General features: G+C 38.8%; 2 protein-coding genes across 2 annotated transcripts; both read right to left on the bottom strand.

The window, feature by feature from the left end:
* Positions 1-21,110: 21,110 nt before the first annotated feature.
* Positions 21,111-22,063, bottom strand: LOC135705008 (uncharacterized). The gene is made up of 2 exons (XM_065226558.1): positions 21,791-22,063; positions 21,111-21,740 (listed from the first exon to the last, which is right to left on the bottom strand). Exons 1-2 carry the CDS (start codon positions 22,061-22,063, stop codon positions 21,111-21,113), a joined length of 903 nt encoding a protein of 300 aa, XP_065082630.1.
* A 22-nt stretch (positions 22,064-22,085) lies between these two features.
* LOC135705009 (uncharacterized) lies at positions 22,086-23,405 on the bottom strand. The gene has a single exon (XM_065226559.1). It carries the CDS (start codon positions 23,403-23,405, stop codon positions 22,086-22,088), a length of 1,320 nt encoding a protein of 439 aa, XP_065082631.1.
* Positions 23,406-24,404: the final 999 nt, after the last annotated feature.

The following is a 24,404-nucleotide window of genomic DNA, read 5'->3' on the forward strand; positions in this document are numbered from 1 at the left end:
GTGGGGTTACGCACAGTTTCCTAGATTTTCCCGGAAAAACTTTTTTATATTTCACTCAGCCTATTAGTATACTCCTAGACTAATATTTTGGACCATTTTCCTCAATCGGGTTTTCCCGGAAATGGAGGGAAAATTTTACACATTCAGTGAGTAACCCCACTTTTTGCAATTTTGAGTTGAATTCGACTCAGTTACTGAGTTGCTTCCATTGACCTTGTAGCAGTTGAGGCCCTGGACAGGCTTTGATCTCATCGACCACCGTGTCCTACTTACTAAAGGAACAAGATGCCGTCAACTGATGCCGTGTCGAATCGGGTAGGCCTATATTATTTTTAATTTTATTCATCGCCAAGAACATGCTGCGCCGGGTTGGACAGGAAAGGTTCTTCCGGCTGTAAAACGGAAGGAGATTACACAAACCGAAATGGAGCACGTTGAAACGATGGGTGACAAGAGACTAAGTGGTGGCATTGTGGAGGGGCACTGACCGTGGAAGGAGCCAACTACGAAAACGGTGGCGAATGTAAGAAATTAATAATCAAGCGACGGGGTGGAAACGGGGGAAAGAATTGAGGAAGTACATAACCTTGCCTTAAAAGTGCTTACTTTTTTGAGGGATTGTTTGTAAACGTGGGTTTGTTTGAATTCTGAAATGAGCACCATTCTTAGAATGAATAAATAAAATTGATTTCGGAAAGCGTAAGGGACACTCCCCACGGCACGATGGACAAAGAACGAAGGATGAAAACATTCTTAAAATAATTTGGACGACATTTATAGGTTATACACTTTGATAAAAAAAATATATTATACATGGAACGCACTTCACGCTTGACGTACATGACACACTGAAAACGAATCTTATAGGGAGTCTTAGAAGGTATAAACACACATTCAACTCGCCGCCATTTCTACCCCGATGAAGTTTATCAGCTGTACATCGATGTGTGTTCTTGTTTACTTATTGCTCAACAAGTTTGTGTGCGCAAAGTGCTTTTTTTTACAAAATCTTCGTAATACGGTTTGGTGAAGAAGTTACCTTCGAGGACACACCGAAATCTGGCCGTAAGCCGAGACCGGTGGACCGAAAACTGGACCGGAAGATCACCCAAGCTTTCGTCAATAATAAAAGTGCCTCTGTTTGAGATTTGGCCAAAGAACTGAGAACATCGCAGAGTATCGTCCAATGTGCCAAGGCAAGAAACGGGCTGAAAACGTTCAGGAAGCAGAAGAAGCCGAAACGGAGTCAGAAACAAGCCGTATCCGTCAACACGAGGGCTCGGAAGTTGCATGATAGTCTGCTGTGTGGAAAATTGGCGTGTGTTATCATGAACGATGAAACATACGTCAAATTTGAGTACTGGAAGCGTCTTGTAACTATTTTAGTTCAAGTTTTTCATGAAAGTCATTTTGGAAAGATTTTTAAGGCTCTTAAAAACGAATGCTTAAAGGGCGAACACGAAATTATTGCGACACCGAAAATGTCATGCCAATTTTCTTATAATGTTTAGAATCAAACCAAAATTTTAGGGTAGTTTTATACATATATTTACTTCAAAAATCAAAAAAAAAAAGTTAATCGATGGAGCCTTGAGTGTAAAATTGAACGCATTTTCGCTTGATGCCCTCCATCAAAGTCTTTACAGTGTCATCCGGTACCAGTTTCTCAGTTTTTTTTTTTTCCATTTTCTTAACATGTCCTTCTCGTCTTTGACTGTCTTCTTGCTCTTCCGAAGTTCCCGCTTCATTATTGCCCAGTACTGCTCCACCGGGCGCAGCTCCGCACAGTTTGGCGGATTCATGTCCTTTGGAACAAAATGGACAGAATTGGCCTCATACCACTCCAGGACACTTTTAGAATAGTGGCACCCAAGCAACACAGAAAACATCTGAATTCTTTTATTTTTCTTTTTAAGTTGCCCAGAAATCCCTTAAATGGTACAGGGAATACATCTTGATACGACAAAGTTTCAACTTTGTTGCTTCATTTACTTTAGGTCACAATAATGAAACTCAACTGTTTCAATGTACTGCTTGGATGACCTGTCAAATAATGCCTCAAATGGGAGGAGCAAACATGTTACACTCAAATTGGTATGAAGTTATATGCTACGTGATATTGTATGAAACACTTGAGCAACAAATCTAACTTGTGTTGTGTTTGTTGAATGGGAGTTCCATAAAACATTATGTTTCTTAAAGCTTTGGTGCAACAGAGTGTGAACTATATGTTTTTGTACCTATTGAGCAACTGTTTCGAAATGTTACTAAAAAGTTGACGAACCAAGATGTGTTGAAGAACCTATTTGCAATCTTGTTCCAATTAAGCGTATGAATCTATAAGTTTTCAAACTTCGTTTTGCAACCAACTGAATCAAGTTGTCACTGTAAAGGTTTGTTGTAACCATCTAGTAACCATGGCTCAAATATGTCTTGTCACTTTGATGTTGTAAAATATTTTTGGACAACATTGGCAAAAGCGGAGAAATCGTAATGCATGTGCTAACATCTGCATAAGAAATGGAAGACCACGACGAGGACGATAGGATTACGGATGGCGGGGGACGATGGTGACTAAAGACGATGACAACAGCGGCTGGCGTGGCCGTAGTCTTTCAACCAAGCGGGTGTTCCAAAGGGCTAAATAGAACGGTGAGAAGCCTGAGGTGACCATAGATTGATTGTTGAATGAGCTGGGGCAGCAAATATATTGATACCGCCGAACGGAGATGTGGCCGTTGAGGATCCGTTAGAGACGGAGCTCGTATTTGCCGGAACTGCTGGCGAACTGGAAACAACATCAAATAGCGGGTGGATCGCCAGAACTAGTGGCTTATAATGCTGAAACCTGATGACTGCTGGCGGAGGAGCTGCACCGATGCCGCTACCACTCGATGTCACATTGCTACTGACAAGTGACGTTTAAAGCACGCACATACTCAACAAATTCTATGATTGTTCAAACTACGCATTTGCTACTTAATTTCAACATAACTGGAACATAGATACCATCGATAATACGTAATGGTGCAGTTATGTTGACAAATCGTTGCGGTGTTGTTGCAGTTCAATATGAATCATTATTTTTAATATCCACTCATCTGCAACGTAAAAAATACTTGTTGTAAACTTTTCATGATGTCTTGAAAAATAGCTACGTTATTGTAACGTACTATTTAACATGTTTGCAACAGTTCAGTGAGCTGGATTATATCTGGACGAACCGTACACTACCGGCCGAAATTATGTAGCTATAATGGAAAATGTTAACAAATATTCCAAACATTAAAAAATTAAATCAATTCAGAATTTTACACTTGTTAATGGTTATGAGAGGGCGTTTTGATTTGTGCTCGGTGCAGGACATTAAAGAACTATATTAAGTTCTCCGTTTTGGGTGACTCTATTTTATTATGGTGTAATGTTGTTCAGATGAAGGCTTTGATTTGTATTTTGTCAAAATTTCGATAGAAATCTTTGCTTTATAATTATAAGCTATTTTTAAAAAAATCAGTGAATGATGACTGGATGATTATGAAAAGAAGTCTAACGGTTTTGCGTAATCGACGTAGTGAAATCGCTTTAATTCTCGCCCAATAAACTGGGAGTTTAAATCCTTTGGGTTTGAAGTATGAACTCTAAGCGTTGAAATATCGATCCCATTTACTAATTATTTGATAGTAATATTATGATCGACCAAGAGGTAAAAAAGCAAGGATTTATGTACTGACCAAAAATTGATGATACGCAGCAGCTAGCTGGTATATTTATTTGGAGTTGAATTTTTGTTTCTTGTTTCCGGGAGACATACGAGTCCCATCTCTAACGACCGTCTTTGGAATCTGTAACCGCTCAAGTTTTTTTCATTTTTTTTTAAGAATATTGGCGGGTAACTACATTTTTTTTCAGACATCATCACACAAAGATGGACTCAAAGCCGCAGAAAATCAACCTTTCGGTTTTTGTTGGGAGTCCAACTTTCTTCTACGATATTGAAAGCGTATTGTTACATGCTAATTTTCTATGAAATCTTTGGAAAAAATGATTTTCTTGGATTATTCATATTTTTTCCAACATTTGGGATCATCTACAAATTTAGTAATGGAATCCCCAGAGGAGGGTTGACATTTTCATTCATAAAATTTAATAGGTGTAAAACCTAATTTTATCTTAAGTGATTTAATGCCAAAACACCTCCAAATACATTAAATGCGCAAATGCATGTAAAAATTTACCCAAATCGATATCTAACGATCTTCTGAACATTTTAAAATCTTAGAAAGACTTTCGGCGGAAGGGTTGCGAACTACAAATTTAACAGAGTCTAACAAGGACGGGAGGGGGATTTAATGATAATTCAAAAACCCTTACATAATTTGTGGATGGTTTCCTATTAGAAAAATCAAAACGCACTGAAAAAAATCGAACCGGTAAACTTTCGATTGATTTTCAAACCCCCAAAATCAAAAATTTACACTATTTCAGTTCATAATATTTTCAGAATCAACATATTTTTTTTAGATACTGCAATGCTTAGCAAAACTTGAGACGTTTGCGGTTCTATTGCAATGGATAGATAGAAATATTCTGTTAAAAAATGACGAAATTATGAAAGTTTTATCATTTTTTAGTATCAGACAGTAGGGGTTTGCGGCTATCTTAATTTGTTTTTATTTTATGTATTTATTTACTTGATTGTTTGATTTTAAAAATTGATAAAAACTAATACCATTTATTTTATTTAAAAAATATGTTTAAGTTTAAATATATGCATTACATACTTCTTCAAATTAGTTTTTAAGCATTTTTGCATCCAATAAAAAATTAAAATTAATAGGATCTATCAATACTGCATAAAAAAACGCTTATTTGGTTTAAAAAAGCTGATCACTTAATAGGCCTTGATTGATTGTTACTTGTAATGTATTTATTTTAAATTAACTATGCTAGGGGTCTGGTAAGTGTGTTTTAGTTGCCCACTGATGTGACGGGGTGTGGCATCTACCAGCTTGTCAAAATATCTTGTCGGTGATCGGCTCCCAACAGAGCGCTGCCTTGCCTTACAGAGCCGAAAAAGTCCCTGGGTACATTATGTAGAGTGACCACTGGCCATATAATTGATTATTGCTTTTATTAAACATGATTTTGAGTTTTAAGAACTCATCATCATGCTAATTTAATTCGGTTAGAATGAAACCAAAAATTAATCACATTCGCAAACACAACCGCACATACAAATAAATATGGTTGTACTGAACATGTTGACCCGCAATGTACACAATTAGAATGCTGTTGATAAGACTGGCAGCCATATGTAATCCACCTGAATAAAACATCAGATGCTTTTTCCGTATCACCTCACAAAAATATCCAATACATTTATGTGGTTAACTTGAATGTCATTTACATGTATTCGAAAACATCACAGTACAGTTTTAAATATTTCAGTGAAACATTGCAGTTAAGTCAGTTGAAACCTCATTTACAACTTGTGTCATAAAAATATCATGTTACATGCACCTTATTTGCAACACCTTATGCCACAAACATAATTTGCAAAGAGACTCCACCTTCTGCGCTTTTTAAGGTACAATGAAGTTTTATATGCGGTGCATTGTCCCTAATTTAGACCGTCTATTAGTCACACTAAGGTTGTTGTTACTCGCTGAGAAACAAATGGTGTTGCTTGGGCATGATGCCAAATCTGGCCAAAATAGCGGAGCTTCGTCGTGCTGCTGCAAGAACGGCAAAAGGCGCTTCTCGAGCCACTCAGATTTGTAGATCTCGCCATTTACTGTGCCCTTTGTCACGAAAGGCTCACTCCTCAGTCCACAAGAGCAGATGGCCTGCCAAATGAGATATTTGGAGGCGAACTTCGACATTTTCTTCTTCTTAAATTTGTCGTCCACATCGAACTTGCTCTTGCCGGTGAAAAACTCCAACCCCGGAATTTGCTTAAAATCGGCTTTTATATACGTTTCGTCGTCCATCACACAGCAGCCATATTTTGTCAGCATCTTCTCGTAGAGCTTCCGTGCCCGAGTTTTAGCCGTCGTTTGTTGCCGCTCATCGCGGTTTGGGAAGTTCTGTACCTTGTATGTATGTAGTCCAGCTCTCTTCTTTGCATTCTGGACGTAGCTCTGCGACATGCCGATCTTTTTAGCCAAATCACGGCATGAGACGTTGGGATTTGCTTTAATCATCCGCTTCACCTTTCCTTCCGTCTTTTTGTTCTCCGGTCCCGGTTTTCTTCCAGCTCCTTTGCCGTGGTCCAACGTCAACCGCTCCTGGAACCGCTTCAACACTCTGGAGACGGTTGAATGGTGAATGTTCAACATTTTTCCCAACTGCCGGTGCGACAGGTCAGGAAATTCCAGGTGTTTGGAAAGAATTTGTTCTCTCAACTCGCGTTGGTTCACCTCCATTTTCGTTGAATCGAAAAACACGACTTCGAGTTTGACAGCATGTACACAATACACATCAATGATAAAGTGTGCAAAATTTGGTTGATTTTTACCCAATGGTAAAAAAGTTATGCCCTGTTGAATGTGTCGCAATAATTTCGTGTTCGCCCTTTAATAGGAAAAAATGTTATCTGGATCTCTACTATTAAAAAATAATCGGTTATATAGTAAAAAAATGAATAAATTCAAATTGATTTTATACATACATAAAAAATAACATAAGGTTAACTACCCCATTTTTGGCCTATTAAGCACAACCCGCACTTAGTCTTTCTTTATCTAGCGCAGTTTAGCGCCAAACGGGATGTCATTATTACTGATGGCTTCCAAATTTATTTACTTTTCCGTACGTACCGTAAGATTTGATAAAGAGAAACCAATCGTTGAGATATTGTCAAAAGTCTAACACTGCTTCTTGACGCCAAACTTAGCCTACGGATTCTAAACTCGGCCTAACGCATTGAAACACAATTGAAACGCTAGTGAATTCACTCGGCCTATCGGATGAAGATAAAAATTGATTCGGTCGGAGCGCTTCTTTTGTTTTTGTGAATTATGGGTGCATACTAGAGTGATGCAAAATTTGAAATTTTCGCTCCATAGTACTTAAACTAATCCAAATTGGATCCTGATTAACCTCTCAAAATTTGAACCCATTTGGTGAGAAACTGAGATGGCACAAACCATTTGAAGTTTGTATGGGAATTACTATGGTAAAACCAAGATTTTTGTTCATGTCTATCTAATAATTCACCATATCGGTCTGCTTTAAAAACTTTCAACTTTACTTGTAGGAAATTTTCCCTGCTACAACTTTGCTGAAGACCACTTTTTGATTAAATGCAAGGATCGAAAGTTATTAATGGTTCAATGCACTGATGTCTTATGATCATGCTCAATTAACTGCTCAGCAGGCAACATTGGTGTTTCTGGAACGTTGAATAGGACACAAAAATTATGGCTACTATGTCACACTGCGAAATACAGTGTTGCCTAGAGAGCAGCTACTTGATCATGTCATAAGTTTATCAATCTCTTAAATAATTAATAACTATTTCCTGTCTCGTTTTACATAGAATCAATCTTCAGCAGATTTTTCAGAAAATTTTCTATAAGAATGGCTATCGAGCTGTTTCGCAGCTCAATATGGAAAATAACTAGAAGGCAATGAATAAAAAGTTGAGATTTCCCATAGTAATTAACATGTAAACTTCAAATGGTTTGTGCGAAGTCTGTTTCTAACCAAATGAGTTGTAAATTTTGGAGGTGAATCAAGACCCGATTTGAAACCATTTAAGCACTGTGGAGCGAAAAAGTCAAACTAATGCATACCTTCATATCACGCGTTCTAATTGACTTCATTCTGTAGCTTATTAACTAAACTATCGTACCAAATGCATAATAGACTTATTAACTCTGAAATCATCAAATTATTTGAAGTTTTCTGCTCGATAGGTCCAAAATGGGCGATTAGGCCGAAGTTGTTCTCTACCCTACTTTTATTTTTTCATATTATTGAGTATAAAAGTACGTTCAGACTACAGAGTTATAACATGTTATAGTGCTATCTTGATGGTGGTTTCTGTGTTGCAATTATTTGACAACCGTTAAAACATGTTTTAACTCTCCAGTCTGGACAGCGTTTAACATACCACCGCCGGGATGTTCTGAGGGATAACATCTCTGATCACGCCTTCCTTCGGAAGGGAAGTAAAGCCGTTGGTCCCCGGTTCATGAGTTGATGAGTCGATAGGTACGGTCCAAGTGTGGGAGCTGCCTTCCTGGCGTCGGTAGCATTGGTGCTCAGCACGGAAAACAAGATCGTCGAAAAACAAATCAAGGAAAAAAAATAGTACCGTGCCGATTCAAATTTCGGACACTTAAACTCGAATTTCGGACACTTTTAAAAGTTGATTATCTCGGTCGAATATGATCCACATGTCTTGTAAATTTTAAATTTTTTTGACTAGTGCCCTCCACGATCATCTAACATTATTACTTTGTTTCTAACTGGATGTAATATTTAATTAAAAATGAAAGTGTCCGAAATTTGAATCGTCCGAAATTTGAATCGGAACGGTACAACATACGCCCTTTCAAATATCGTAAATTTTTTTTTATTTGTTTGTTATTCCTGAGAATAACGTATGGATGCTCACGAAACCGGAAGCCTACCAGCTGCGCCATTGTCGTAACGGAAGCTTCCACCAGCAAAATTCTCGTCCAAACGTCGCAACAATCGTCAACAGAATAATCTCATCAATCTGTCCATGCTACAAAGCAACGAATTTCCCCTTCATTCTGCCTGATCCACAAATCAGAGCTTTCCGAGCAAGTCGCCATAGGGGTCGACATAACACGAAGTGAGACTTCAGTCCGCATCGTGCTCTCTTGCCGTGCGGATCTATTTGCTTTTTGCTGAAGGAAGTGTTACTACTACCTAAAGCTACAACAAATTTAAATAGCACTTTTCAGTGCTCAACCTGTAAAAATTTTCTACCTTGTTCAACTCTTATTCCTCTTCGATCCTTGTTTGGACCCTACCCGAGGTAATCCTTCTTGGATATCGATTTGGAAAATTCCTCTTCGATCCTTCAGATTCTTATAGTAATCTGCTTGGAAGTCGATTTGGATAAAAATTTACTGCCGCCATGGCGCCTAAACGCAAAAGAAAGGGGCAAACTCTTGACCCCCCTTCTGATGAAATTAATTTGAGTAATCAATATGATTTGCTCACGGATGATGAGAATGATCCATCATCCAAGAAAAATTCTAGTAAACTTTCCCGGCTTAATGCCAAGAAGGAAAAGATTCCCCCTATTGTGATAACCACTACCGATTTCCATGCTCTTCGCATGGAACTTTTGAATTTCGTGAAAGTTAAGTTTTCACTACAAATTGGACGTCGGGGTGAATGCCGTGTATTGGCTGAAACCTTGGACGGATTTAAATGTCTTCTCAAGTATCTTACTGAGAAGAAGAACAAATTTTTTACTTACGACACCAAAACTGAACGTGTGTTCAAGGTTGTCATGAAAGGACTGCCCAGTGGTGAATCCCTGGATCAGATCAAAGATGAACTGGCAAAATTACTTGGAGTTGTGCCACTCCAAGTAATCAAAATGAAAATGAAATCCCGTCCTGGCGATTCGCGCAACGGGATTTCTAATGATTTTTATTTAGTTCACTTCAAGTCTAGTGAACTAAACAACCTTAAGGCCTTAGAAAAAGCTAGCCTTATGCTCCATGTCCGAGTGAAGTGGGAACACTTCAGGAAGACTGGAGGAAATTTCCAAAACCTCACCCAGTGCCGTAAGTGCCAGGGATGGGGTCACGGAACTAAAAATTGCTACATGCCAGCTAAATGCATGAATTGTGGTGATTCCTCTCACGCAAAGGACGACTGTCCTGTGAAGGAAGATCCTAAGAAATTTAAATGTTCAAATTGTGGTGAAAACCACAAATCCAATTTTTGGGAATGTAAGACTCGCAAAGCGATCCTACAATCTCGTTCTAGCCGTCAGGTAGGAAACGCTCCACGTTTCCGACCAGGTACAAATTCCTCTGCTGTTAACAACGGTCAGCGAGGAACAAATTCTACATTCGTACCCGTAGGTACAAATATCTCCCCTGCTTCAAATGTTTCATCTGTACCTACTCCCCTCGCTGCTAACAATGTTCAGCGAGTTAATGGAGCTACCTATGCTGCTATTGCAGCGGGTAGAAATCAAAATACTAACCAACGTTCTAACGGAAATTTTGACAATTTTGACTTAGGAAGCATTACTGCCCCCAAAATGGAATTTTTACAGAATTCATTAATTGACATGATTTCTGATATGCTTAAATCTAACTCCATGTTTGATGCTATTCAAACTGGAGTAAAATTTGCAAATAATATTGTCATGACTTTAAAATTCAGTAATGGATTTTAAAGCATTAAATATTGTAAATTGGAATGCTCGATCTCTTAAAGATAATGAAGACGAGACGAGACGAGCTATTTAACTTTTTGAGAGTTCATAACGTGCATATTGCCGTTATAACTGAAACGTTCCTTAAACCTGCCCATAAGGCTAAGAAGGACGCAAATTACTTGATTTATAGAAATGATCGTCTTGATGGACCATGTGGTGGCGTTGCCATCATTATTCATAGACGAATCAAACATAAAATTCTTTCTTCATTTGAAACCAAAGTTTTTGAAACTTTGGGGGTTTCTGTTGAAACAAAATTTGGACAACTTACGTTTATAGCTGCCTATTTGCCATTCCAATGCGTAGGCCAGCAAAAGAATTTTCTCAAGGGTGACCTCCAGAAACTTACCCGTCATAGGTCTAAATTCTTCATTATTGGTGATTTTAATGCAAAACACCGCTCATGGAATAATGCTCAAAGCAATTCCAATGGTAATATTCTGTTTGATGATTGTTCTGCAGGTTATTACACTATTCAATATCCAAACGGCCCAACATGCTTTTCTTCTGCAAGAAATCCCTCCACTATTGATTTGGTCTTAACTGATTCATGTCAACTTTGTAGCCAATTGGTTACCCATGCTGACTTCGGTTCTGATCACCTTCCAGTAACTTTTGAAATATCCCAAGAAATAATTTTCAATCCCAACAGCTCTACTTTCAATTACCATAGAGCTGATTGGGAGCAGTATCGAACATTTATGGAATATAACTTCGATCCAAACATTCCTTTGCAAACCAAAGATGAAATTAATTATGCTCTTGAATCTCTGACTACTTCTATAGTTGAAGCAAGAGCTGCCTCAGTACCAAAATGCGAGGTTAAATTCGATTCAATTATAATAGACGATGATCTTCAGCTCTTGATCCGTCTTAAACATGTCCGTAGGAGACAATATCAAAGAACACGCGATCCTACCATGAAAGTTATCTGGCGGGATTTGCAAAAACAAATTAAAAAGCGATTCTCTGCCCTGAGGAACAAAACTTTTGAAAATAATATTTCTAAATTAGACCTGAGTTCCAAACCCTTTTGGAAACTCACAAAAATTTTGAAAAAACCTCAAAAGCCTATTCCAGCGCTTAAAGAAGGTGGTAAAATTTTGATCACAAATTTGGAAAAAGCTCAGAAACTTGCTAAGCAATTCGAGAGTTCCCATAATTTCAGTTTGGGTCTTACTAGTCCTATTGAGAATCAGGTTGCTCGGGATTTTCTGAATATTTTCTCTCGGGAAAATATTTTTGATGATTCCTGGGGGACTGATTTGGACGAAGTAAGGTCTATAACTAAAAAGTTTCAAAATATGAAAGCTCCTGGTGATGATGGAATTTTCTATATCCTCATCAAAAAACTCCCAGAGAGTACCTTGTCTTTCTTGGTCAAATTATTTAACAGATGTTTCCATTTGGCATACTTTCCTGATAAATGGAAAAATGCAAAAGTTGTTCCAATTTTGAAGCCGGATAAAAATCCAGCTGAAGCTTCTAGCTACCGTCCAATAAGTTTGCTTTCTTCAATAAGTAAACTTTTTGAAAAGATAATTTTGAATAGAATGATGCTTCACATCAATACGAACTCAATTTTTGCAGATGAGCAGTTTGGATTTCGCCATGGGCATTCAACTACTCATCAACTCTTAAGAGTTACCAATTTAATTCGTTCAAACAAATCGGAAGGCCACTCAACTGGAGTTGCTCTTCTAGACATAGAAAAAGCATTCGACAGTGTTTGGCATGAAGGTTTGATTGCTAAATTGAAAAAGTTTAATTTTCCACTTTATATTATGAAATTAGTTCAAAATTATTTAACTGACAGAACTCTTCAAGTAAATTATCAAAATTCCAAATCTAATCGACTACCTGTTAGGGCAGGAGTTCCTCAGGGTAGCATTCTTGGGCCTATATTGTATAACATTTTCACTTCGGACCTCCCTGATTTGCCTCAGGGTTGCCACAAATCTTTGTTCGCTGATGACACAGGCATTTCCGCTAAAGGAAGAAGTCTTCGTGTTATTTGCAGCAGACTGCAGAAAAGTTTAGATATTTTCTCTTCTTATTTACAAAAATGGAAGATTTCTCCCAACGCTTCCAAAACTCAACTTATAATATTTCCACATAAGCCTAGAGCTTCGTTTTTGAAACCTAGTAGTAGTCACATAGTCACTATGAACGGAGTTCCAATTTCCTGGTTAAACCAAGTGAAATATCTTGGATTAATACTTGACCAAAAATTAACTTTTAAAGATCACATTGAGGGCATTCAAGCCAAATGTAACAAATATATAAAATGTTTGTATCCTCTTATAAACAGGAAATCCAAGCTTTGCCTGACGAATAAACTTCTAATATTTAAACAAGTTTTTAGACCGGCCATGCTTTACGCTGTGCCAATATGGTCTTGTTGTTGCACTACCAGGAAAAAAGCACTTCAAAGGATTCAGAACAAAGTTCTGAAAATGATTTTGAAGTTGCCTCCCTGGTACAGTACTACCGAGGTACATAGAATTTCGAATGTTGAGACTTTAGAACAAATGTCCAACAAAATAATTAATAATTTCAGGCAAAAATCTTTGCAATCCTCAATTGCAACGATTAATTCCCTTTATACTTAGATAAGATTTAGTTTTAGTTTTTAGTTTTAAGATATCAATTGTTATACTGACATGCAGGTTAAAAAACCTGTTTAAAATACTGAATTGCCAAGACATGAACAATGTAAAAACACTTAGATATATATCATAACAATTAAGGCTGGTACGTTACTGCAGTAACTGGAGCACCTAGGTTAAAATGAAATGTAATTTATTTTGAATTTGGAACAAATATAAAAAAAAAAAAAAAAAAAAAACGAAGAGAGACTTTCTAATTTCTCTCTCTCTCTCTCTCTCTCTCTCTCTCGAGAACAACTCTACACAATTGGATACAAATCCCGATGTCGGTTATAATGGAGGCCGTTGAACGAACATCGGACGAATCCCAATCGGCCGGAGCGAACCGTTAATATCCCAACTGATTATATTTCGACCCATCAACGTTTGTATCAACGTCTACATAATAAGTTATATACACATAGCATAGCATAGCATAGCATATGCGATTGTACAAATCGTGGGTGGCTATATAATGGTCAACTAATACGTTTTGCAGAAAATATCGAGTGTTGACGCAGAAAATATCACTTGGGATTAGTGATTTTCCCCACACGAAAATAAAATCTACAATACAAGCATCGCATTATACACCTGGCCACATCCTTACAATCGCAGGGGAAGGGAGGGAAAGTTAATCCAACATCTACTTAAGAAGGTGCAGGGAACCCATACTACCTTCATAGGTGTCACAGGAAGGAAAGAGTTGTGTTAGTGGGAGGGTGAATGATTTGGCAACTCTATTCGTCAATATAGAGCATTTGATAAATCAGTGACAAAAAAATAAAATATAAATATATTAAATTGGAAAGATCTCACCCGATTGGCCTAGAGACTTGGCAGCGTCATGTTTTCAGAAATGCTTTATTTAATTTTCCTTGAACCACCGCAATCACTGATAACGCTCTTCTAGCTCGTACGTACAAAAGCGTCTACATAATAAGTTATATACACACACAAATATTCAGATCATTTCAATCAATAATATTACTCATAATATTACTGTATTCACCACAGGATATCTACGGAAACACTTTAATGCGGCGAATTCAATCGAAGAATTTGAAAAAAGACTGGACAAAAGTGGCCAAGGAATCTGTGCTGGAGCTAATGGGCAGCATCAAATCAAAAGCTCGCTCCTTGGCATACGGTTAAAGGAACTGTGGATTATTTTCATACAATTGAAATAGAATACTACAGAGAACATATACATGAAATAAAAATTTGAGTTCATCCGCAAAACATAGTTATATTCCAATAACAAATTGTGCTTATACTTTCTGGGACATTATATACTCAGAGAGTGAGCCATTCTTACTCATTCGTATGAATACATTTCCAAAAGCGTAAATCACTCATGCGCTGAGTGACATACGCTATTAGAAATTTCTCCATACCAATGAGTAAAAGTGACTCAAAAGTGAGTAAAATTGACCTACGATATGAATTGGTTCCGCTTTCCGTGTATAGAATGATTGACCGCCTACGGTTTGTACTCAATCTTCGTGATGCAATATTTGGAGAAAAAATAGTTAAAATGTGGGATTTTGAAAAAAAAAATCAAGATCCCAGATTTGAAAACAATATCATACTTATGGGACGTGGAGTCATAATTGTCAAGGCTCTGAGACTTGGAAGCATTTTAAGGTTATAACAAATTACAGAACAATCGATAGAATTTTGCGGACATGCAAAACATGACATGGAGTATGCAAAGTGTTGATTTCAAACAAATATTGAGGATGATTCCCACATAGCTTTCGAAGAAGAAGTTCTGAGCGGAATTCCAGAATTATTCTGACGTGAAGTCATTAGAAATTATTAGAATAATTTGAAGGGATTTCTGTGAAGAAGATTGCAAGCTCTAAGCCGCGGCCTAAAACGGGAACAGAATCCATCAAACATTCACATTTCTTAGCTACCGTGCCCCTTACTTCACGCTTGACGCTCTATCAGCGTACAAATATTGCAAATCTTTTAAGCTAACTCGACCGAACACTATGATGTATAAGAACAATCTTCAACTGGAACGTGTTCACCAAATCAATATATTCCCGATGCTTATTTTTCTCTCGCAAATCCGTCGTCGTCGAACGGCAAAAAAGGAACTCGGTGAGCACTTTTGTGATATCGAATTTTCACTGAAAACAACCGCGAATAAATGAATTTCACCACACCCAACTGCGAAACACGTTCAGAAGCACTTTTGGTACACTTTCGATATCAATTTCGTTCGAGAACACTTAATGTTTTGCAAAAATAGTTGCAAGCGAACGAACATCAACACCGATCATGCCGAGCTCTTTCACGCACCTTGCAGCGCGTAAATAAACAGAATTTCTAGTCCAGGAGAAAAAAAATCAAACAACGCAGACATCTCTTCTGATGCTTGCAAACAAACATGACGAATCACGTTTTCTTTCTCGCTTCTAAAACTTCCCGGAAAGCGAGAAAACCACCAATCAAACATGTACACGCATAAAATAAATCACATAACCAGTGGAAAATATCCATGTGAATTTCATATAACTTTCATGTGATCCCATAATTGAAAATTGCACCACTAAATCACATGAACTTTATGTGTCCAATGAAATAAATATGATTTCTCATATAGAATTTTAAATGCTATGTGATATTCAGGTAAAAATCATTGTTTTTGTTTGTGGAAAAATACTATGTGCGTTCCTAATAGAAACTAAGTGAAAACTTTTTTCAGTGTATAACCGTCCGGGAGGCAGAGTGCCAGCGCTAATCCGGCAAATGACTATGAAAGCGAACGCACGCAATAAACAAAGAACAAACTTAAAACACAACCGTATCCAAAGAGGTTTGATACTAGTCTCCCGGTTCCGCTTTCAGTGTATAGCGTAAACAAATATTCAAATCACCTTGCAGAATTGGACGCTGCCAAACGCAACGAACAAAAAAGCAACCACGAGAGTAACATTCTTTGTATTAGACTATCTGTAAAATTAAAAAAAAATATAGTTAAATTTTTATCATAAAACTGTTAGTAAATAGGGATACCGCAGTAAGCTCAGCCCATGGACATTAATCTGTTTTTCCGTTGCGTGATTTTTCAAGTTCAAATCTAGATAGACCTGCGTAATAGCCTTTGTAAACAATGACTTCTCTCAATGATTTCTAGGAATTCAAGGCACGCCTACACAAACCAACAAGTCTTCCCCTACTCGATGGTGATGTCGATTTGCCAGGGAGAGCCATGACTTTCGAGAAATCCTCGAGAGAAGTCATGGTTTACAAAAGCTGTTACGCCCTAATTCCAGCTCTATCTAGAAATGTGTCTTGAGTACAAGCATATAAGTAACTCTAAGACTGGTAGGTCCCGAAGAAACGTGCTAAACTTTTTGGCTCAGCTCTGGTACTATCTTCGGTCCCAAGCTAATCGATTCACCCCTCGAAACATAGGAAACATAGCCAACTTTGTGAATGCCAAACAACAGACAAGAATGCCATATGAAAAGAGCTAATTTATGATTCTCGTGGTGAAGTGAAATAAATTAATGCAAATTGAGCCAAGTTTCATCTTCTTATATCATCGAATACTTTGGTTTCTTCAGTTATTTTTTGTTCTTGAATTTGATTATCCTTCAGATTATTACTTTCAGCATAGTTCTGCAATGAAGGCTTGTCCTGGGCCCGTAAAATAAAATAATTTTTTACTTACGGGGTGAGTAAAGTAAACTGCTGAAATTGAAAATTAGTCAAATTGCATAATATGTTACATATCTAGCTTAAATGCATTTAAGGCTTTCAAAAGACGTACAATCATAGAGGTAACTCCAACAATCAATACGAAACTAACGATTTTAAATTGGCTCACTGCTTGACTAGCCTATTGGTCCCAAGCAAATCGACTATCGTACCCCATTCTAGTATAAATTCCAGTACTACACTATGTTTGTTTTGATTTGCTATGAAAGTTTGACAGATAAAATGAGGGGTTCGTGGATTTTCTTATGTTTCGAGGGGTGAATCGATTAGCTTGGGACCGACGATAGTACCAGAACTGAGCCAAAAAGTTGAGCTCGTTTCTTCGGGACCTTCTGGTCTTAGAGTTACCTCTATGGTAACTCTAAGACCAGAAGGTCCCGAAGAAACGAGCTCAACTTTTTGGCTCAGCTCTGGTTCTATCTTTGGTCCCAAGCTAATCGATTTACCCCTCGAAATATAGAAAAATCCACTAACCCCTCATATTTCCTATCAAACCTTTAATAGCGAATCAAAACAAACATAGTGTAGTACTGGAATTTCGACTAGAATGGGGTACGTAATTGATTTGCTCGGGACCAATAGGCTAGTCAAGTAGTGAGCTAATTTAAAATTATTTTTTCGTATTGATTGGTACAATGTTCACCACTATACTCTTTTGAGCTAGTTCCTCAAATTGTACATTTTGCAGTACTAGCTGAGTATACAGTATATCCATAGAGGTAACTCTAAGACTAGAAGGTACCCCGTAACGTGGGTAGATCACCTTTTCGTGGTACGTTACGGGATGTAAGATCTACCACCGATTCCTAGTCCTGACTACTTCAAACTAGGGGAACAGGATTTTTCAGTAATCCAAGGAACACATCTTAGTCCTTGTTACTTTTTATGCCTTGTTGATAGTGACAAGACTCGGCTTTGTCTACCGAGGATGATCTTGAAACAAGGCAAACAAATTAGTTAGTTGTCTTCATCTATGTGATTCCTAATCTTCTCTTCGTTGTTCCCCAGTTTGAAGTGGTTAAGACTAGGGTTCTGATGCATGGTCATTATCGGTGTCATACCTTAATTTTGTTGCTAAGGAATTCAATTTTGACTGACAAAGGGGCGCGCCTTTGGAGGGTGTTTCAACACTCCGAAGGGTATAAATAGCGGGACCTTTCAATTAGAGTCGGATCCTTGCGATAAATGCAAGAGTGGCAACTGTAAAAAAAATCGAATACTTCATCATTTCTCAATAGTGATGGAGTAATACGACATGCACTAAACTAAGGACACGGGATATACTACAATAGATCAATTTACTGGTCGCAGTAGTGTTAGGTCCCGAACAGAGGAAGACTAGAAGGTCCCGAAGAAACGTGCTCAACTTTTTGGCTCAGCTCTGGTACTGTCTTCGGTCCCAAGCTAAACGATTCACCCCTCGAAACATAGGAAAATCCACTAGCCCCTCATTTTATCTGTCAAACTTGCATATCGAATCAAAACAAACAATGTGTAGTACTAGAATGTCGACTAGAATGGGGTACGTTAATCGTTTGCTTGGGACCAATAGGCTAGTCAAGTAGTGAGCCAATTTAAAATCGTTAGTTTCGTATTGATTGTTGCTAATACCATGGGTTTGGCCATAAAATTTCGATTTTGAAGCTTTCGTTTCACTTTTGTGCACTGGGCTGGTCAACTTATGTAGCTAAAAATAAAGGCAAAATTAACAGATAGACCGACTACCAGCATGAATTTGAATTTTTACATAACATTTGTTCCTTATGAACTGGTTTTGTCAAGGCGAAGTGGACTGTACTGGGCGGTAGCGAACGGAGTTGGCTAGCGTCAATCGAAGTTCTAAACTCAGGAGCTCTGAAAAGAGCTGGGGATTTTGACGCTGCTCTCCGGAACACCAATGGACATGCAGTAGAAATGACGAATGCTGCCGACTACACTAGACACTACCAGCGTTGCCAGTATTCCAGATTTATCTGGATTTTCCAGATTTTCAGTCGTCTTGCCAGATACACAGACAGACCATGTATATTTCCAGATTTTTAAAATATTTTCCAGATTTTCCCAGATTTTTTAAACAAATTGCTTTTAAATATCACGGCAATTGATTTTCTTTCTAATAAAAAATAAAAAATAAAAAAGTTAAACTTGCTACTCTAATTATTAAAGGCCATAAACGTTGGAAATTATTGCATCGTACATGGAATTGTTACAACATGTTTGCATGTTAATGGGTTGCAGAATCATGAAAATTGAGACATTTCTTAAAGATTATTTGCTGAAAAAACCCTTAATTTTTTTAAAATATCGGGCCTGGATCCTTTTTATTAGTAATTTGTGTTTTGATTTTGGCTATAATTTGTTTTTTTGAATCCTGGATTACAAAATCAAAAGTTCAATATACGGGACTTTTCATAATTTTGCAATTTCGAGAAATCGAAAACTGTTCGGGATTGAAAACAATAAATTGAGCTTTGGAAAATTAGCAAGGCTTTTGAATCTAGACAACTACCAGGACTTTGAAGTATGTTGTATGTGTATGTATGTGCTAATTCTTAGCACTTTTTGAAGTACCTGTAGATATTGAGTTATCTTAGCAGTCTGTATTACTTTAGAATTCTGAATTGCTCTAGAATTTCATAATTTTAAGGTAATTCTGAAAATAGTTGACAGTATAGTGTGAAGTGAATTCCTTGTTAAATCATAAGAGGATTACAAGCTTATTCTGTGTAGAGTTCCATGACTTTGATGAAAATTGCTTGGCGATTTTGTTAAGAAATTTATTATAAATCAGAAGAGAAGACACAGAAAATTATTAAGATGATACTTAATTGAATACAATGAGTATGCTGATGCGAATCGTGAGAATAATTCCAATGGAATTCTGTCCAAGGTTTCTAGGGAGATTCATTTAAATTAAATTTTAAGAAAGAGAGTGACGGTCATTCTGAAGAGTTAAATTTTTAACAATATTCTCAGGGAAATTCATCGAGAAAATGGAGACAAAATAATGCGAATTGTTGGGAATTATTACCAGTTTGAGGGAATTATGGAATTGAATGATATCTAAGAAATTACAAGAGATAATGCGTATCAAGAGAGTTTTTCTGAGAACTTCTAGAATGCTGATGAAAAAGTTTGGAGATTATCAAGATTATTTTAGGGGAATCCAGAAAAGAAGTATGATGGAATTCTAGGATGATTCAAATGGAACTCTGAAAAAATGACGAAGATATCGTGTGAAAAGTTCCAAGTAAATTCAGACTAACAAAAAATTTCATGATCTGAGACCCAGAAAAAATATAAATTCCAGAATTTAGAATCATTTCAAGATCCTAAGCCTTCAAAAAATGAAGCTTTCAGACTTTCATTTGAGTCATATAATAAAATTGTTCTTTGACATAAAATTATTCGTAATGGTCATGCCAATAGTGGAGTAGTTTAGGTAAAATGTGTATGAGTACCACGATGTGAGGCTTTGGTTCTCGCCAGGTGAATTTATCATAAAATTTAAATTGCCTACTGGTCTACTAGGTTTTGTATGTTGTATGTTGTCAAGAACTAAATTGTAAGTCTGATCAACCTCAGGGAAATATTTGAGTCATTTAGAACAAATAAAAAATTTCAGGCATATTCTGGTACTGCATCAAATAGTAAGGACTACATCGACTATTATTTAAAAAAAAATCATCTAATTGTTGCTTAATTGTTTGCTTCTCATACTTTAAAAAAAAAATTTTAAACATATTTTCTGCAGTATTTTACCCGAAATTTAACTCAATTTTTTTTAATTTCTGTGTAATGGATATTTAAATTTTTTGAGCACAATACTTTTCCTAACTTTTTGATGCTAACAAGTTATTTGCTTTATTTAATTTATTTACACATGTAATTCATAAACATTCTGGTACTTTCAATAAATTTCAGATGATTACACTGACCGATTTTTACGGGAGATTGGCACATCAATTTGATTTCAATAGCATTAAGTTTAAAACAGAGAGAGAGCATTCTAGATTTTTCCAGATTTTCTATTTTAACTGGTCCTGATTTTTCTGAAAATGACCTGGCAACGCTGGACACTACTGTTTATTTCTCTTCGTTTCTCGATACAAAGCTGCTGCTGCTGCGAATGGATTCTCGGTTGGATTCAAACTTAAACTTAAGCACGCTACTGCGGGGATTTTAAGGGAACGGCACCGACCGTTTGCTCGTTGCTGATTGGTCGACGTTTTTCTCCTCTCTTTCGGCGGTAGGCGGAACATCCTCCCCCCGGTTGAGAGATCTCAACACCTTTTGGAAGTCAGAGGGCTTTGACGGGGATCATTATCCTCGATGGGCAGAATGGACACCTTATTGATGGGACGTCGATCCGTGGTTCCATTCACGAAGACATCAACTGCTCGGACCAGGCCGTCGGTTCCAGGATAGACGGCTACGATGCGACCTAACTTCCAGTTGAGTGGTGGTTGGTTACGATCGTGAAGCAACACGATCATGTCTTCCCGAATGTTCGGGTTCTCTTGTCGATTTTTCTTCCGAGGCTGCAGGGTATTCAAATAATCCCGGCTCCAGGCACGCCAGAATTGCTCGCGCATAAGTTGGAGATTTTGCGACCGTGTCAAGCGGGATGCTTTGACGTTCTCCAGGGAAGGTTCAGCTGGGGCGATCAGCGGTCGTCCAGTCAAATAATGCGCTGGAGTTATCACCAGCGGGTCCGCCGGGTCGTTGGAAATTGCGAACAATGGTCGGGAGTTCAAGACGGCCTCGATTTCTGACAGGATCGTACACAATTCCTCGAACGTTAAAGTCGTATTGCCGACTACCCGCTTCAAATGGGTTTTGGCTGACTTCACGGCTGCCTCCCACAAACCACCGAACTCGGGTGCGTCGGGTGGAATGAAATTCCACTCAATCTCATGATTGCGGCAAAAAGATTCGATGGTCTCAACGGCTTGTTGGTCACAAAACTGCTGGCGTTGTCCGAATGGATTTCTTGGACCATTCCACGGCGAGCGATAAATCGACGAAAGGACGCCATGAAGGCATCGGTACTCAAATCGGAGACACCCTCCAAATGGACGGCTTTGGTTGCCATGCAAACATAAACGGCCACGTACGACTTCACCAAAGTTGGACGACGTGTGCCTTGCTTGGTCCAGAAAGGCTCGGCGTAATCCACGCCGGTCACAGCGAAGGGGGGCGATGGCACTACTCTCGATACTGGCAGGTTTCCCATCAATTGGTTGGGAGTGGTAGGATTAGTCCGGAAGCATCTCACGCACCGGCGTGTGATAAATCGGATGGCGGATCTTGCGTTCAGCAACCAGATAGGGCTTTATCCTAGGCTTTATCTCTCGATTGGTCGGGTCCTTTTTCCGACAATTGGCAGTGAATCGCAGGACATAGCCCACAACTCGTTGGATTTTGCGGAAGTTACTGAGCTTTGGAAGAAAAGATAGGAAGTCCATACTCACATCTGGCCCTGCTACCAAGGCCTTAAGTTCCGGTAGCTTCTCGTCTGGAACGTCTTCAGGGGCATCTACGTAGTACTCAACTCTTTGCAGGAACTCGGGCCCATTCCACCAAAGGCTGCTGTGCTTCAGGGATTCAACTAGTTGACCTCGGGATACGATGTCTGCTGGGTTCTGTTGGGACCGGACATACTCCCACCGGTACTTACTGGTGTGCTCTTGTATAATTGCGATTCGATTCCGTACAAACAACTGTAGCTGGTTGAGAGGTTTCTTAATCCAAGCGAGGACTACCGTACTGTCGCACCACAGGACTATTTCACGGAAAGTCATATCCAGGGCTGGTGACACCTTCTGTACCAACCGGGTTAGTAGAAGAGCGGCGCACAGTTCTTTTCGTGGGATGGACAGTTCTTTTAGGGGAGCCAGTTTCGATTTGCTGGTGAAAAGACGAAGCTTCGCCGAGCCATCGCCAAAACTACTTCGCAAAAAGATGAAAAGATAAGCCTTGTTGGAGGCATCAGAGAAGCCGTGCAGCTCGTAGGCGACCACGTTGTCCATCGTAACGCGCCTTGGGATCTCTATCTCGTGAAGATGCGACAAGGAATCTTGGAGTTGTCGCCACTGCTGTGCGATGTCTTCGTCAACCGGGTCGTCCCACCTGGACTTAAGCTGCCACAATTTCTGCGCTAGAAGCTTCGCCAAAACAATGACCGGTGAAACCAATTCCAGGGGGTCAAAAAACTTAGCGATCTCGGAGTACATCGTTCTTTTCGTGGGCCGTTGCAGATGCAATGTTGAGTTTGGACAATAGGCTATGAGTATCGAGTCTGCAGAGGGATCCCAGAATAAACCAAGCACCTTGATGGCTTCATTCACTCCATGCTCTTCCAACGTGATCCTTTTTTCTTGATCCTCTACGGGAATATGCTCTAGGAATTCCGGTGAATTTGAGCACCACTTGTGTATGGGGCAACCTCCTTGTCCAAGGAGCTGCTTCAGCTGTTGTTGAGCCTCGATAGCGTCCTCCACTGAGTCTGCCCCGGAGTGTACATCGTCCATGTACGTTTCTTCTTTCACAATACGAGCGGCGACAGTCCTCACCATCCTCTTCAACGAGCTTCAGCAAACACCTGGTTGCTTGCTATGGTGCCGATGCCGTACCGTACGTAACGGTACAGAGTTCCAGGACTCGTAGGGGTAACGATGGGTGCTCTCTCCAAAAGATTCGAAGGAAACTACGATCCAACAGGGCTTTGAGTATTTGACGGTATATTTTAGAGATGTCTCCGGTGATGGCAACCTTGAATTTTCGGAACCGTACCGCGATATGGTGCAGATCGTTCTGTACTACTGGACCAACTTGCAGTACATCGTTCAGGGAAAGTTCCGATGGCGACAACTTTGCACATGCTCGAGCTGGACGGACGTAACACTGCATGATGCGGCAAATAGTAGGTTTGCTTGTTGGGTGGATCTTCAGACTCGTTGATCTCGGTGCAGTGACCGAGAGCTTCGTACTCCCAGATGAAGTTCACGTACTGAGCCTGCAGCTCGGGATTGCGGATTAAGGGGTTACGCCTACCTGCAAGACCGAAAAAAAGCGAAAGTTTGGATTTTTTCTCGAAAACGACGCAACATATTGAAAATCGGTTTTCTGCCGTTTATTGAACACACATTAAATGGTACATTTATCAGTCGATGCTGTAAAAACGAGGTCCTGGTGCCCCGCACGGCTGCTCCCCGTGCACGATGTTCTAAAAAACGCTTTTTGCGGTGCCAACTGCGGTTTGTGATGTAATAATCTGAAATAAAAAAAAAACCATACCAAATCGTTAAGCATGTGTTAAACTAGTCCTTGATCGTTCGGTTTTTTTTTAAATTTTTTTGACAAAATGGTGGCCTTGCAAAGTTGAAGCGCCGATTTTTGATCCTTAAAATTTGTCTTTGATCGGCTGTAAAAAATCGAAATTAAATGATAGACGAAATCCGAACGATCGTGGACTGCACAAAATAGTACTGAACAGAAATCAAAACGAATCGGACGAATCGAATGTATACATGTTGCGAGAAATTTTTGGCACCGGTTTTGAAAATATGATTCTG

Source organism: Ochlerotatus camptorhynchus, unplaced genomic scaffold (genome assembly GCF_037179485.1).
Source record: "Ochlerotatus camptorhynchus isolate MF236.1 unplaced genomic scaffold, CSIRO-AGI_Acam_v1.1 ptg000256l, whole genome shotgun sequence".
In the NCBI taxonomy this organism is placed as follows: Eukaryota; Metazoa; Arthropoda; class Insecta; order Diptera; family Culicidae; genus Ochlerotatus; species Ochlerotatus camptorhynchus.

Bases quoted from the DNA above. Each gene is read 5' to 3' on its own strand.
- LOC135705008 (XM_065226558.1), bottom strand. From the start codon at position 22,063: ATGGGAAACCTGCCAGTATCGAGAGTAGTGCCATCGCCCCCCTTCGCT. The intron at 21,741-21,790 runs GTGACCAACAAG...CGCAATCATGAG, and splicing joins CGGACAACGCCAGCAGTTTT to ATTGAGTGGAATTTCATTCC.
- LOC135705009 (XM_065226559.1), bottom strand. From the start codon at position 23,405: ATGGTGAGGACTGTCGCCGCTCGTATTGTGAAAGAAGAAACGTACATG.